A 16,183-nucleotide genomic window follows, 5' to 3' on the forward strand; every position below is an offset into this window, starting at 1 on the left:
TCCAAGAGTGAAAAACTCTTTTTCAGCAGTCAATGTGGCAGGAAGCCCCACAATTTACTTCTGCCTTCTTCAGCTTTTCAGGTGCAATGCAATGCTTTTTGGCCTGATCGCACAGACCCAGTTTATAATCTCAGCCTTTGCAGGATGCTTAAGGATAAAGTAGTCTTCCCCCAGAACCACACAGCACTAAGCCAGAATGGAAGGAGGGAGATAAATATGCAAAAAATAAAAATAAATAAAATCATGAGGCTAAGCTGTTGGTCACTGTGGGCAATGGAAGCCACAGTTATTGCTGCAACGGTCCCTGTCAGACACACTGTCCTGTTGTAGCATCATTGGTGGAAGATATTTTCTTTCCAGGATGCAAGACACACAGAATTCAGTCCAAACTTTGCCCTGGGGATTTACATCAATAGAAATTGCACTTTTTTCCAGAAAATTGTTTTATTTCAATAAATGGAAAGTTCCTAAGTTTTCTGCAGGGAAAACTTAGATCTGGGTTTGGAGAGTTATAGGGATATGCCAAAAAAGCTTCACATTTGGAGCTGCAGTTTCTCAAGGTGCAGCAGGCCCAGGGCAGGCTCTTCAGCCAGGAGGAGTAGTAGGTGGCCAGGCTCTACCTCTCTTTCTCCAGGCTGTGTGGGCTCACCTGCACATATCCAAATGCTCATCAAATCACCCAGGAATGCACACTGCCCACATGGTCCTCTACAAGTCTCTGGCACCCTGCTGCACCAGAAAACCCGGCGTGGCCCAGCCTGGCTGCATGAAGATGCCCCAATACATGGCCGGGGGGATCTCTGAAGCTCCCATCCTTGCTGCCCTGCAGGAGCCCTGGTGCTGGGTAACCTGGGGAGTGGGGGCAGGCACCAGTTCAGGTAAAGAGCAGGAGCCACCCAGTCTGCTTGTAGAGATCACCCAAGCAGTTTGATTCCATACATGATAAAATGCACTGATAAAATGCAGAGTGCTCCATATAGGCATGTAGAAATTGAATGTATGTTTTATTTATTTATTTATATTCATTAAATACAATAAATATTTGGCTTACTTTTTTTTTTTTTTTTGATTAAAAACGAATATTAATAAACCGAAGTAACAACAAAGACGCTGCCCTCACGCCCGTCACTCACATCCCGACTCCGTACCGCTGCAGTTTTGGGTGCGTTTCGTGTTTCCTCGTTCACAACCGGCAGGGAAAGCCCGGCAGGCAGCCGCCGCTGCCCCGGGACCACCGGTGCGGGCTGCAGGGCTCCGGGCAGCCTTTGCGGGAGCAGATCTCACGGCCCCTCTCCGGAGGGAAGGGGTTCAGGTCGCCCCAAAATGTTCCTACGGGTCTCGCCAGTCCCCGAGCGGGGCGTCTTGCGCCAGGGCTCCCCGCATCCCGGAGCAGCCTCTGCCCGTCGCTCCCCGCCGGTAGGTGGCATCCCCCGCCCGCCGAGAGCACCGCCCGCAGCGGAGCGGAGCCGGGGCCGCTCCTGTCCCCTGCGATGGGACAGGGACAGGAAAAGGAGCGGGGACAGCGGGCGGAGAGCTCCGGTAGAGAAAGGCATCCGCCGCCGCCCGTCGAAGAGCCGCCGCTGTTCGCCAGCCTTCCTCTGTCCTTTCGTTCTCTTGCCCGAAAGCACCTGCTAGGTTAGGTGGGGAACAAGTGGGAGAAGCCGTTCCGGCAGCACCACGAGAAAGTCGCGACGTGCGGGGACCGCGGGGACACCAGGTCTTAGCTGTCCGCCCCGGGGCTGACAGCCAGCCCTCGGCTCCCCCGCGGGGACGGGAGAGCGCTGACAGCACTGCCCCAGCCTCCCCAAGCCCCCCGAGGGCCCCGCCGCTCCCGCAGGACACGTCCAGGAGGACCCGGAGTGCCCGCGGTGCTGCGGGAAATCGGCGCTGCCACAGCCATCCGTGTCACCCGCCCGGCAACTCCGGCTCCAGCAGGAGATGGCAGGCAGGTCCGGCTCCTGTTTCAGCGTTGTTGCTGCTCCCTATGCATCCTTTCACTCCATTCTTCCCATTTAGAGCTTGAGGGATTGCTTTCCCTCTTCTCTTCTCCTTCTCTTCTCTTCTCTTCTCTTCTCTTCTCTTCTCTTCTCTTCTCTTCTCTTCTCTTCTCTTCTCTTCTCTTCTCTTCTCTTCTCTTCTCTTCTCTTCTCTTCTCTTCTCTTCTCTTCTCTTCTCTTCTCTTCTCTTCTCTTCTCTTCTCTTCTCTTCTCTTCTCTTCTCTTCTCTTCTCTTCTCTTCTCTTCTCTTCTCTTCTCTTCTCTTCTCTTCTCTTCTCTTCTCTTCTCTTCTCTTCTCTTCTCTTCTCTTCTCTTCTCTTCTCTTCTCTTCTCTTCTCTTCTCTTCTCTTCTCTTCTCTTCTCTTCTCTTCTCTTCTCTTCTCTTCTCTTCTCTTCTCTTCTCTTCTCTTCTCTTCTCTTCTCTTATTCCTTCCTTCCTTCCTTCCTTCCTTCCTTCCTTCCTTCCTTCCTTCCTTCCTTCCTTCCTTCCTTCCTTCCTTCCTTCCTTCCTCCCTCCCTCCCTCCCTCCCTCCCTCCCTCCCTCCCTCCCTCTCTTTCTTTCTTTCTTTCTTTCTTTCTTTCTTTCTTTCTTTCTTTCTTTCTTTCTTTCTTTCTTTCTTTCTTTCTTTCTTTCTTTCTTTTTCTTTCTTCCCTTCTCTCTCTCTCTCTTGCTCTCTTTTTCTCTCTCTCTTTCTCTCCTTCTCTCTTTCTCTTTTTCCTTCTTTCCTTCTTTCCTTCTCTCTCTTTCTCTCTTTCTCTCTTTCTCTCCTTCTCTCTTTCTCTCCTCTCTCTCTCTCTCTTTCTCCCTTTCTCTCTTTCTTTCATTCTCTCTTTCCTTCTCTCTTTCTCTTTCTTTCTTCTTTCTACCCAGACACCAGGAGATCAGCAAGAATAAAAAGAACAACAACCAAAAAAAAAAAGCTAAAAGTAAAAATGGTAACTCTCCGTTCAGAGGAAAAACCTCTCTCAGGGACGAAAAGTTATTTTTCTGCATTCTTTCCAGTAACTTGCCCTAGGACCCTAAAGCTAATCCAGAATGTCATTTTACTTTCAATTATCTGTTAATCTCGAGTGATGTTATCAGTCTTCCCAAGGGGAAAAAAATAATAGTCAATACTACACTACCAGCTTTGGAGGTTCTTTTTCCGCTCCCCCCCCCCCCCTTTTTTTTTTCCCCCCCTCTCTTTTAAAACTTCTGGTGGCATTCTCCTGCCGGCGTCTTACTAGCGAACAAAATGTGAATAGGATTATTTGGAAATAGTAGAAAGGATTATGCTTTAAATCCATGAAACTGGGTTTGAAACAGGGTGACTTGACGCTTTGAATTAGCACAATATGTAGACAACGCGTTTCAAGAAAATGGTGTGTTTCAGTTGTTTTAGAAGTGAGATTGGAGAAGTGAGGACGCTAGACGCCGTTCCGATGATTTATTTCGGAGCACGAAATACTTTAGCGCTGCCCCGGTTCTAATCGGATTTCAGTTGTGGGTTTCTCTGACAGACCTAGGACTGGTGTGAATTTTCAAGGTATTTCTTTCTAAGACCCCGCCGATCACATTTATAACCAAGATTTTTATTTATTTATATATTGTCTCCTGCGAGCCGTCGAGGAAAGGGTCTCTCCTCTCTTCTGCTGTCCTTGCGTCATATATCACCTGAAACTGGGACCAGTGGGACTAAATTGGGAAGCAGTCCTTTGTGTCACTTTCTTTGGGTTGTCACCCCTGCGCTCAAAGCAGAATTGGCAATTTAAAGGCCGGTGGATTTTTTTCCTTTGCATAAGAAAGAGGTAAAACTAATTCTCTGTTAGTGTTTCCCATAATGGGGGAATCTGCTTCTCTCCCCTTAAAAACAATAGCTTTGCAAATAAACTACGAGATTAGTAGTGTGCTTTGGAGACTGTTGTCCGAGAGTTTGCGTGGTCGGCGTCTAGAGATACTTGATTCAATTCTTAAATAAATTGAGCTCTGGAGGAGGAAGAGGAAGGAGCGTGCAGAGAAGTTTCGAAAACCATCCCGTGGACAGAACTCTATCTGGAGTTTGTTAGCTCACCACCTCCTTCATTTGGGGTGGGGGACACTGATTTGGGTAGAAAACTTTATTTTAGAGAGCTTTGAGACACGTGCCGCCCGACGCCCCTTCTCACCAAGGCACTGCACACCTCAACTCCCCAGAGGCAGCCTCACTGGCAGCAGGGCTTTCCCGCAGCCCCCTCCTCTGGCCGGCCCCACGCCGCCTCCCCACAGCGGTGCTGAAATCTGGGCGAAAAGGCGTTTTTCCTCCTTCCCACGGGAACAGGACCCGGTCCCCGAGGGCAGCGCAGGAAAGTGCCGAGCTCCCGGCACGGATCCTGCAAAGATGCTCCAGCACTTTGGGACCAACTTAATTTTCTTATATTTTTTTGTAAGGTGGGGGTAGATGTCTGTATTTCCCCCCTTTTCCACTGTAGACCGCCCGCGGACCGGCTCAGCCCCTCTCGGCCGGGGCTGGGCGACGAGGCGCCCCGAGGGGGGGTCCGGGGCCGCACTGACGCCGGGAGCCATGTGATGGCCCCCTCGCTATAAGGCGGGGAGGAAGGCCGCCCTCTTTGGGACTCGGCCCCAGCCTCCTCACCGTCTTTCCTCGGGCCCGGCGAGCCACCCCCCTCCGCCCTCCCTCTTTCCCTCCCTCCCTTCTTCCCTCCCTCCCTCCTCGCCAGCCTCCTCCTCCCTCCCTCCGTCCTCCCTCCCTCCCTCCTCCCCGCTCCCCTCTCCTCCTCCCAGGACTAGGCGCGCTCCCTCCTGCCCCACATCCATTAATGTCTGGGGGCTGAGGTGAGCAGAAAGAAGGGGGGACCCTGCTTGCAGGCGCGGCGGCACGGCCCCCCCCGCCCCCTAAACCCCATCCCCGAGCAAAAACAACAGCCCCCCAAAGAGGGGAGGGGAAGGGAGGGGGCAGGAATCCCCAAAGCAGCCCCAAAATACCCCGCAACAAAACCCGGACCGCCCGCCGCCGCCACCGCCGCCACCGAGCGGGCGGCGGCAGCGCTCTCGCGGCGCGGCGGCGGCGGCGGCGCTGGGGGCCGGCGCGGCTCGGAGCGGGCCGCCCGCACCGGGAGAAGGCGGCGGCGGCGGCGGCGGCGTTGGGGCGGCTCTCGGCGGAGCGGAGCGGGGGCCTGGCGGCGGCGGCAGCGGCAGCGGCAGCGGTGGGGAGCGCGGCCGCCCGCCCGCCGCTCCGCGCCGGCCGCCGCCAATGCGGGGCTGCCCCGCCGCCGCGCCATGACGCTGAGCTCGGAGATGTCCGAGGCGTCGGCGCTGGCTGAGGAGACCGACATCGATGTGGTGGGCGAGGAGGACGACGAGGAGGACGACGACGAGCCGCAGCCCCGCCGCCGCCGCCGCCGCCGCCGCCGCCGCCGCCGCCGCTCGTACGCCGAGGACGAGGAGGAGGAGGAGGAGGAGGAAGAGGACGAGGAGGATGTGGACGACCTCCACGACGACGCCCTGCTGCCGCGGTCGCCCGTGCGTGGCGGCGGCGGAGGAGGAGGAGGAGGAGGAGGAGGAGGAGGCGGCGGCGGCGGCGGCGGCGGCGGGGCGGGCGGCGGGGACGGCCCCGGCGGATCGCGGCCCCCCTCCCGGGGCGGCCCGCAGAAGGCGGCGGCGGCGGGCGGCGGCGGGGCGGGCGGCGGCGGCGGCGGTGGCGGCGGCGGGGCAGGCGGCGGCGGCGGCAAGAACAGCCTGGTGAAGCCGCCCTACTCGTACATCGCCCTCATCACCATGGCCATCCTGCAGAGCCCCAAGAAGCGGCTGACGCTGAGCGAGATCTGCGAGTTCATCAGCGGCCGCTTCCCCTACTACCGGGAGAAGTTCCCCGCCTGGCAGAACAGCATCCGCCACAACCTCTCCCTCAACGACTGCTTCGTCAAGATCCCCCGCGAGCCTGGCAACCCGGGCAAGGGCAACTACTGGACGCTGGACCCCGAGTCCGCCGACATGTTCGACAACGGGAGCTTCCTGCGCCGCCGAAAGCGCTTCAAGCGGCAGCAGCTCCCGGCCCCCGAGCTGCTGCTGCGCGCCGTGGACCCCGCCGCCTTCCTCCCGCAGCCCCCTCCCCAGCCCCCGCAGCAGCCGCCCTGCGCCTACGGACCCTACGGCTGCGGCTACGGCCTCCAGCTCCAGCCCTACCACCCGCACTCCGCCCTCTTCGCCTTCCACCACCCCTCCCCGCCGCCCCGGCAGCCCCCCGCCGCCGCCGCCGCCGCCCCGCCGGGCCCCTTGCTGCCGGCGGCGGAGCTGGCACGGACGCCCTTCGGCTACGCGCACCCGCTGGGCCCGGCGCTGGCGGCCTCGCTGCACGCCGCCAAGCCCGGCAGCGGCGCGGCCGTGGCCCGCTCGCCCTTCTCCATCGAGAGCATCATCGGGGGCGGACCCGGACCGGGACCCGGACCGGGACCGGGACCGGGACCCGGCTCCGGTCCCGGTAGCAGCTGCGCCTCGCAGTCGGCCGCGGCACCGGGGCTGTCCCGCCCGCTGGGCAGCGCCGGCGGAGGCCTGTCCCCCGCCGCCCCCCTGCCCGCCGCCCCCGGCTTCGCGGGCCGCATCTCTAACTGTTAAGGGTTTCGGAGTCTTTCCGAAGGTAGGATCCGGGGTTATCTCTTTTCTTCGCCTCTCGGACGCCCGGCGGACGCGGCGAGGAGCGGAGCCGCGGGGCTTTGCGCGGGGCTTTGCGCGGGTTTTTGCGCGGGTTTTGTGAGCGATGGGGATCGAGGGTCGTCCTCCGCGGCCGCTGGGCCGCCCGGGACCTGCCCTAATGCACAGCCAGGTCGATATGCTGCATGGGCGGACGGTCATGCTGTTGGGAAGTTACTCGCTACTCCTTGAAAAAAAAAAAAAAAAAAAAAAAAAAGAAAGAAAAGAAATAATAATAAATAACGTCTCTAAACCGTCAAAGTTCAGAGATTCTCAGGTCTAGGAGCTTACAAACAATAATTTACAGGAAAAGGAAAAGGCTTGAGGGAGGACAGCAAAGCAATACTTTTTCATTTTAGTACACTTGTCTCATGTACTTTTATAAGAGAAAAGATTAACATGTTTACACAGAAGAAAGTCAAGATTATCATTTCTTATTTTAACCTGTGTTTTGTATTATAATAGACTTACGGAGTTTTTATTTTGTACTTTATGCGTATTCTTTACAAGGAATATTGTTAAAAATTACTGGCAAGTATTATTGTACCATTTTAATGTAAAATTTTTACACGTTTTCAAAAATAAAATTTTTAATTTTCAAAAAAAAAAAGAAAAGAACCAAACCAAAATACAAAAGGAGCTCTGCCACACAGTTGGCTTTGGACCCTTTCGTCCTTAATACTTCTCCCTTCTCTGGGGCATCGATATATTTTTCCTCGGGATTCATACCACAACACTCAAGGAAATTTACAGTTTGAAATGTATTATGACTGGACTTGGCCGCGATGAAGATATAAATATGATCTTCACAGTCAAGCCATTGCTAGTCCTAGCAGAGAGTGAAAGAAAAAAAAAAAAAAAAAAAAAGTAAAGAAATGAAAGAAAGAACAAGAGAAAGAAATTGCGAGCAAGAACAAAAGATGGAATAAATAGTAAAAGGTCTTTCTAGTAGGATTAAAGCCTAGTCCTGCAAAGTACCAACCAGGGGATTGATTATAAACACTGTTTTAAACCATTTTTATACTTCTGGGAGAATTCTAAATCTGCACCACAGTTTGCAATCATATAGGCCCAACGGAAAATAGTAATAAGGGGCATGTACAGAACTTCAGAGATTTGTCCTAACCTCTTAAATTTCTATGACGATAGTACGGACATGTGTTTCTACTTTTACACATAATATAAAAAGAGCATTGGAATATACTTTAGTGATGAGCTGATTAAACGCAAGAGCTGTTGAAGTCAGGAGACGTAGGTGTCTGAAACCAACGGCGTCAGGAAGCTTTTTTTTGGTTTTGAACTCTCACTTTCTCACGCATAAGATCAACAGATATTTATGTCATAGTCTAAAATTATTTTTTAACCTAAAAAGTCCGCCTCAAATATTTCGAGCTTAGGCGTGAAAAGAGGATCGAACGTTTTTAGAGCAGGCATGGTGAGGCTTGCGGTGGGCTCGGAACGCCAGCTCTCCAGATCAGGAGGGCGTTCTTCAAGTGAGGCTGTATTTATAGAATTCAGTAGACTGTGGGATAAATTACGTGAATTTTCGTAAAACAAAAACAAAAACAAAAAGGAAAGGAAAGGAAAACAAAAAAAAAAAAAAAAAAAAAAAAAAAGGGAGAGAAGTCTTTTAGTGCTCTTTGGTGTGGGGAAGGAAAGTACATGGTTATACACTTTTACGTCTCGAAGTACCTCGTCGCCTTAGTTTTCAGTTTCCTCGTGGACAGAAAAATGAAGGTTTTCAGTTTTGTTGGTATCAATGTAGGGTAGTGGTTTTCAGAAAGCGGAAAGACTGGACGTATGATCTCTGCTGGGCTTTATTTGCAGCATGTAGCTGGAGGGCCTCTTTGGGTGTCCCAGGTCCCTTAGAGGACAAGTACGTACCGTCCTGTTTAGTTTTTAGAACAGAAGGGTAGAGAACCCCGAGGCTCCGCGGACCTGCACCCTGGGGAGAAATCAGCGTTGTTCTCCAGGGAACCATTCACTCCCCGTCTCCGGGCCTGCGCCCTCACCGGGGCTGGCCGAGGGGGCTCTGGGGATGCCGAGCCCTGCTCGGGCGTCCCCCGGGCTTGCGGCCCAAACTGAGAGGGGCTAGTCTGGAGAGGGAAAAGGCAGCGGCGGGGGGCTGCCCGCGGTCTGTCTGCTTTTTGGCCGCTCCCGCAGCGGCTCGGGGCAAAGAGGCTGTGAGAGCCCTGGCGAAGGGCGGCACACGGAGAAAGCAGGCTCCGCATCCCCTCGCTGGCTGCCTCGCGAACCTCTGCGAGCCGGGGATGATGCCCCGTGCGCCCAGGTCGGATTCGGCCCCGACCCTGGCCCCAGCTACATAGCTCGGGCGGTGGGATTGCGGCAGTGCTTCCCCGGGGTCGGCAGGCCGGGTCCAAAGGTATCTATATATATATGTGTGTGGCAACGAGACCTCTAGGCCCCTCGTTCCTTCCTTATTTTTATGCCGTGCGCGCACGGGGCCTTCGCCTGGGAGCTGGGGGCGAAGCGGCAGCCTTGCCGGCAGAAGGGCTTGCAAAAAGTGTCGCGGCTTCATTTCTCGAGGGCCGAGGAAAGGGGTCGGGGGACTGAGCTGTGGCGACGAGGGCAGCCCCCAGCGCTTGTTTTCCCCCGGTTCTCCGGGAAGCCGCCCGGCCTCGGCCGCCCTGCCCGACGGTGCCGGTGCCGCGCCGCAGCAGGTGCCGCAGCCCTCCGGTGTGCCGGGCCGCGGACACCCCCTGGCACCCGCGGTGTCCCCCCGGCTTTCCAGAGGGACAGAGGGGACGTGCGGTCCTCGCAGGGATGGATCCCGGTGGAAAAATTCCCCCAAAATAGGCTGGGCTCTAATAAACAAACTGGTGGGACAAACATGATGGTGTCGCCTCCTCCTCCTCCTTCTTCTCCTCCTCCTCTTTCCAGCTACAAAGTGTGGATTCATTAACCCGTCTCCTTTTCTCATCATATCCCCGTAGGGCTGAGAGACGAATTACTGGAGCTGAATCGGGAGGGGATTGCTCTATATGGGGGCTAATGTTTCAATCAGTTCCTCCAGAAGGACCACACAAAAAGAAACTTTTTAGTTTATGGAGCTATTATGCAGAGTTTTAATCTAGGGATAGATTTAGCCAAATGTTATCTATTGGGAATTTAATGAAGCCCTTATGTATTCAATCGCTTTTTATGCCACACACAGTGTCTCTATCCAGAAACGTTTCCTTCTACATATTTCTTTGTTTCTGTTGGGTGATTTATATATTTTAATTAGTTTTTCTTTAATTATTTCTTCTCAACCATCTTGTATAACGTTTCTCTCAAGCGGGACTGCGTTAGGTCCCTTCCCACATCCCCTATGAAAGAAATTTCCCCTTCCCTCCCCCGTTTCGGAGCTGATTACTTTGCACGTCCGCACGCTGCGCCCTGCCCCGCGGAGCGCTCCCCCCGCGGGGCGCAGAGGAGGCCGACATCCCCACGGCTCCTCCGGCACCGGGAGCCTGGCCGAGCCCCGGGCACCCCCCTACAATGCTCCTCGGCCCTACAGCATCCCCAACAGCAGCTCTTTTGGGTCATTCGCTCCTGGTCATTTTTCTGCTGCAGCGAGATGCACCCCCAGGCAACAGCGGGGTGCTCCGAGGCGGCTGCTGCCCCCCGCATCCCTGCAGGCTGGTTTCAAGCACCCAGGGTCAGCCCCGTCCCGGGTCCCAGAGGGCAGGGGGCTAGGCGAGGGCCTCACCTGCTCTCGGCTGCTGCTTTTCTTACGGTGCCGGTGGAGAGGGAGGGCGCACGGCGGCCCCCGCCGCTCCTGGGGCCTGTGCGGGGGATCTGTTGGAAAGTGGTTCTGGTTTAATGGCCCCTTGGCACGGCCCGGAGACTCCGCTCTGTATGTAATACTTTCCTTCATTACTTACAGTAAGTACTTCAGTAGTCTCTGATAATATTGTATTTGACAGAAATCATGGAAATTATGATCATGGCCAAATGCTCCCTGCACGGGAACTTGCTAACCAAAGCAGATCCGTTTTCCAGCTTGTGACCAGCGGCTCCCCCTTCCTCAGCGAAGTTTCTCCCGCTTCCCCTTCGGCGAGGAGCCGGGACGGGCCGCAGGCACCGGCGGGACCCCGGTGCCCGGTACCCGGTGCCCGGTGCCCGCTGCGGGCTGCTCCCAGCAGGTAGGTGTCCGCTCGCCCTCCGGCTCCCCTCACTCACCTCTCCGCTCACCCGCACGCTCCGCAGTGCTCCTTCTCCCTTCTCTGCATGTCTTTTCCCCTCTGCCACCCCACCGCGAAAGCCACGCCGAGCAGCTGCTCTCCGCGCGTTTGTGCCCACACGCGCGTGTGGACGGGTGTGCAGGAAAATGGCACTCCCGATGCTAACTAGCTGCTTTCGGATCACTGCCGCGACAGCAAACGGCTTCGTATTTGCTCTGCACAGACGGCCGTCCATCGACTTGGGGGGAGGCGGAGACCTGCTCGGTAAACCGCCTGTCCTCCTTTTTTTTTTTTTTTTTTTTTCTTTTCTTTTGTAGGAGAGAAAAACCGCCGCCCGCACGGCTTGCCGCGGAGATCTGGATTCGACCCCAAAAAAGAGAGAAGAGGCGAAGAACCAAGGCGCTTGGAGCCGCGCAGTCCGGGCAGGCAACCCGACGGCAAAACCCGGTGCGGCACCGCGGGCATTGCGCGGCCGAGCAGGAGCGGGGGCTCACCGGGGCCGCCCCCCGGGGCCACGGCAGGGAGCCGGCGGACGAGGGGCCGCGGAGAGCCAAGAAAGTAGGGCTGGAGTGAGCTGTACTCAGGACTTATTATTATTATTATTTAATGCAGGGTCTCGCCAATTTCAGAAATGATATCGCTGAAGTGAATTTAGACTGAAAGTTGTTTTTTTTTTTTTTAATTCAAAATAATTAAACTTGCCCTTTCTCTAAACCACAAGAGACCTGTTGAATTGATTCTAAGTTTCCCTCTCGTTGATGGAGCAAAACGGCATGCAGAAGTCTGCGGGGCCCCATATTTAATGATAAATTATACAATTTATGTTGGAAGCAAAAGGATAAATAGAGATTTCGGTTGTTGCATTAATTCGTTGTCTGAAGCTGGGAAGGCCTTATCCACGCTTAATCCGAAAGTATTTCTCTCCCCTTCGAGCAATAGAAAAGCAGCTGTGTATATCGAAATGCGCATGTTACGTTCAGGAGCGTGTGCCCGAGGCCCGGTGCGGCTACCGGGACCCGCTCCCGCACATCCGCAGCGCTGCGGGAGCCACTGCGGCAAATGTGTGCAGCGTGGAGAGCGCCGGCAATGCCTGGGGACACGGCTCTCCCCACCGCGGTCTGCTCCCCTGCGCTCAGGACGGGAGGGCACATGCACACCTGTACTCCCAGAATACATTAAACCCATTAAATACACACAATCAAGATAAATGAGGTGTCTTCCTCGGGTTTTCTTTTCTTAAAATAAACACTGTCACGTCTGCTTATTCAGCAACCACCAGAGGAAACTGATAGCTTTCTAATATTCGTGTTTAGAGGGAAATTCCACCTGTTGTCTGCAAGAAGGGTGTGTGTGTGTGTGTGTGTGAGTGTGTGTGTGTGTGTGTGTGTGTGTGTGTGACGACAGGCAGTCTCTTCGGATCAATAGTTCACGTTTAAAGGAACCACGGTGGGAAAAAAATAAATAAATAAATAATAGTACAGGGCAAAGTGGGAGGGGACAGGTGACTGGTTAGCCCGAAACTGGGTGAGATCAAAAATTACGGGCCGAGAAAAACAATTCATCGTATGCAATCCAGCCTGCCCCTGATTTCACGGAGTCCCGTCGGGGCAGCTCGGTGGGTTCTGCCAAGCTCCCCGCCGCCTCCCCGCAAGCCCGTCACGTCTTCTCCGAGCCGACGGCCCTGCGTGTGGGGGACCGCACACGAGTGTGTGTCCTTTCACTGCCCCGCGAGCGCTCGGCAGCCGGCGGAGCCGGTAACACCAAACCGCAGACCTCCTCCCCGCTGCCTCCGACTCGTCTGCGAGGAGCCGAAGGGCGGCCCTCCTCTGGAAATTACCCTCTTTAGATCGCTTTCAGCCCGACTCCCCTGCGATGGCTCTTCCCTGGGTTCCGGGACATCTGTCCGGATGCGTTTTTGGGGGGGTCCCGGCACGGCCGGACCCCCGGGCCGCCCCGCGGCACTCCTCCGGCCCGCACACCGGCGCGGCGTGGGGTATTTGTCCGTCTGCTTTTAAACCGACTCCTTTCCCCTCCGGCCTCCCCCCTCACCCAGAGGAAGTCCGCAACAACTTGCTAACACGCGGGCAGCCAAACCCAGCGCTTCCACAAGAGGTTTCCAACCCAGCCCCGGAGACGCAGCTCCTGCTCCTTGCGCAAACCTCCGCGGCCCCGTCGGGGCAGCGGGAGAGGAGCCGGGGATCCTCGGGGAGCTCCGGGTGGAGGCGGCCGGCTGCCCGGTGCCTGTCCCGACCCGGGTTGCGCCGCCACAGAGCGAACTTGAGCTGCCGTCGAGGGAGTGGGACTGGGCGCACAGCCCGTCCGAACACATACAGGGGTTCTCCTGCGAGAGGGGGAGGGATGCGGGATGCGGGATGAGGGATGCGGGATGCGGGGAGCGGGCCCAGCCGGGCCCCGACGGCGGGTCGAACCCGGGGCCCCCGGCGGGGCTCGCTCCCGGCGTGGCGGTGCCGTGCCACGGCCGGTGATGGCCACCTCGGCATCGGAGCGAGTGCGGGCCGGGACTGCCCCTTCTCCTTGCCTTTGTCTCTCGGGGCGTGGGGCGAACCCCAGGGGCCCGGCCAGGGTGAGCGGGTGCCCCTCTTCCCGAAGCAGCCTTGGCGAGGGCGGTGGGAGACCAAACCGGCCCTTCGGCAACCGGGGAGGGGGGTTGAGGGGGCTAGGGGTGGGAGGGAGGGGGCGGGGAGCCCTGTCCCGGCCGTATAAATCCCTCGGCAATTGAGTTCTGCACCTTTGATTTGAAAAATCGGGTTCCTTGAGTGGAAACAGTTGACAGGAACCTAAAAGGATTAGCTGCATTCCACACAGGATCATTTTTACTGGTAACATTTTGAAACGATTGATCCCTTCCAGACCATAAACAATGTCCAGAAAAATGATCTAACTAGACTTCCATTGTTTCCCTTTGTCTGCGAATCCCCTTTCGCCGGCAGTTTGATTAGGGGCTTTGACAGGGTGGGTCTAATTTTCTCCCCCTCCTTCTCCGAACCGAGTACTGAGTGGGAAATGGCTCAGCGCTTGGTCTGCCTGCCAAGGGGGGGCGGGCAGGTAGGGGGAGGCAGGAGCCAGGAGAGCGGGTGGGGAAGGGGCTCCGTGGCGGGGGGCCGAAAAGAGAGGAGGTGGCTGAGAGAAAGGTGGCCTTTCTCTCCGGTGGACGCCGGACTTTCCCCTATGTTTTGACACCTGTGCGCACTGCCCTGCCCCGTTGCTCCTTTCCCTGATTTATTGCCCAATTAAAGGTTCAGCGTCCCTCAAGCCACCCGCGCTGCATCCCCCCGCACCTTCTCCCTGCATCTGGGCATCTCCCTGCCCCGCACCCCGAACTGCCCCCGCCACTTAGCCAAAAACATACGCAGCTCCCGCGGCCCTCCACGAGTCCCTGAGCTCGCTGTCCCCCGGAGCCGAGCAGGTGGAGACCCGGAAGGCGAGACGTCTCTCCACGCCTTCCCTTTCCCCTCCTTTCCCTCCTCTCGTGGGTGATTTTGGGGCCCGGTGTCCGAGCCACAAGCCGGCCGTCCCGCAAAGGTGGCCCCGACGGCGCGGTCCGGCCCGGCGCGGGGCTGTGTGGTGCTGTGCGGTGCTGCGGGGCCAGGATCCTCCATCATGGGGACTGCCAAACCCACTGGGGCAGAGCCCGGACAGAAAAAGGCGATTCCGCCTCCGAGTTTTGTATCTCCCCCCCAAAAAATTAAGAGACAGCAGCTTCTGTCCCTCGGATTTCTCGGGATTTGTCCTTCATGTCAGGCTCCGAGGTTTTCTTTTTTTCTTTTTTCTTTTTCTGTTTCTTTCTTTTTTCTTTTTTTTTTTTTTCCTTTTTCTTTATTCTTTATTTTTTCCTTTTCTTTTCCTTTATTTTTCCTTTCCTTTATTTCTTTTTCCCCCCACAGAGAATAAGCCGCTCCCCAGCGCAGATTGGCAGCATTGAGCATCTTCCTAACTTAACTCTGTCTTCCTTGCATCTATCAATCCACCTTTCTAATTAGACTAATTAGAAGATATGTGGAGTGTTACTGGGCCCATAGACTAAACTGCTTAGGGCTTGTGAAAGGAAGGCTGAATGCCCGCCATGGGAGGTGGCCATTCAGGGGGGACGGTAACAGTTGCCACATTTATCTCCTGCCATTGAAAAGAGCTCTGCTTAAAGCTCGATTAAAATGTTTGGAAACTAATGCCACCCTGGATCCCTCTCTAATTAGAGGGCCTGGATAGATCACCCTGATCAGTCAAAAGAAACTCCTTCCCGGGCCTGCGTTTTCTGTTCAGCAGAATTACTTCTCTCCACCACCACCCTGCCCCCACCTTGAAAAGAGAAAGAGAGAAAAAAAAAAAAAAAAGAGAGAGAGAGAGAGAGATCAGCTACAAAAGCGGAGGAGAGAAAAATGGCGTGGGGCCGAAGTCTTCCCTCGTAGGCGTTATGTTTTCCTCCGGCTTTCCCGCTCGCAGGCCCTGGGCTCTTTCTCTGCTCTCGGGGTCTCTGCCGGATTTCTGAGCCCTGGGAAGGAGATCGGCGGGGCAGGGGGGTCCCGTCGGGCCGGGGGAGGCAGTGCAGGTGCGGAGCCCGGTGTGCAGCTCGCCGCCTCGCCCTGCTGCCCTCCCGGCTCTGCCGCTCCAGCCTGGCTCTGGAAGCACCCTCGGGACCGAAAAGGGCACGGAGGGCCCGGGGAAACGTGCCGCTAAGCTGGACAGGGCTCCGTCGAGCAGCGCAGAGCCGGGAGGTGCGCGGGCAGCGTCGGCAGTCCTCGTAAATCCGCGGCACCACTTCTTCCCCGTGTGATGTTCGGGGTACAGGGATTTCGTCCTCGTAACCGCGAATGAAGGACTGGTGCTGACGGGGGAAGGGAGGGGAAGAATGTTCTTTATTAACACCAGTCTGCTACGCTCAGATGCTTTAATTTACAGGCTAGATACGACCAAAGTGCCTGAAAAGAGCTCACTCTCACGACTTGGCAAAGCGGCGAGCCCTCGAAAACCCGTGCCGGAGACGGCCCGGGGCGACCGCATCCCCATTGTGCCCGCACACAATGGCACGGGGGCCTTTGTCTGCGGCCCCGTCGGTGCCGCCGCCGTCGGGGCCCGGTGTGAGGCCGGAGCCGTCCCAGAGCGGCGGCCCCGGGGGCTGGGGTTTGGTGTTCGCAGCGCACCCCGTGTCAGCAGGCATGGGTAACGCTGGGGGTAGGGTTAGTGACGTTTCTTTTTTATAGCGGGATAAATTTTTAAGGAACGGTCTGGTCCCCTCCCCACCTCCACAAACACACTCGTATCGGCCAGGGGGGAAAAAAATGGTATTTTTGTCCCGGAGTCCCGTTTTTCTCGTC

The 16,183-nt window shown here is 56.2% G+C and overlaps 1 protein-coding gene across 2 annotated transcripts; it reads left to right on the top strand.

Annotated features, from left to right (window-relative positions):
* The first annotated feature begins 5,180 nt into the window (after positions 1 to 5,180).
* Positions 5,181 to 12,058, top strand: FOXD1 (forkhead box D1). 2 transcript variants are annotated; one of them, XR_014687109.1, is made up of 2 exons: positions 5,181 to 10,811; positions 11,168 to 12,058. XR_014687109.1 is itself a non-coding variant. In XM_084503710.1 (2 exons), exon 1 carries the CDS (start codon positions 5,254 to 5,256, stop codon positions 6,586 to 6,588), a length of 1,335 nt encoding a protein of 444 aa, XP_084359836.1. In that variant the 5' UTR covers positions 5,181 to 5,253; the 3' UTR covers positions 6,589 to 6,610; positions 10,669 to 11,101. The 2 variants fall into 2 exon arrangements, 1 of the variants encoding a protein (XP_084359836.1); XM_084503710.1 differs by lacking the exon at positions 11,168 to 12,058 and having other exon boundaries at positions 5,181 to 6,610; positions 10,669 to 11,101.
* Positions 12,059 to 16,183: the final 4,125 nt, after the last annotated feature.

This window comes from Aythya ferina, assembly GCF_964211825.1.
Source record: "Aythya ferina genome assembly, chromosome: Z".
NCBI lineage: Eukaryota > Metazoa > Chordata > Aves > Anseriformes > Anatidae > Aythya > Aythya ferina.

Bases quoted from the DNA above. Each gene is read 5' to 3' on its own strand.
- FOXD1 (XM_084503710.1), top strand. From the start codon at position 5,254: ATGACGCTGAGCTCGGAGATGTCCGAGGCGTCGGCGCTGGCTGAGGAG.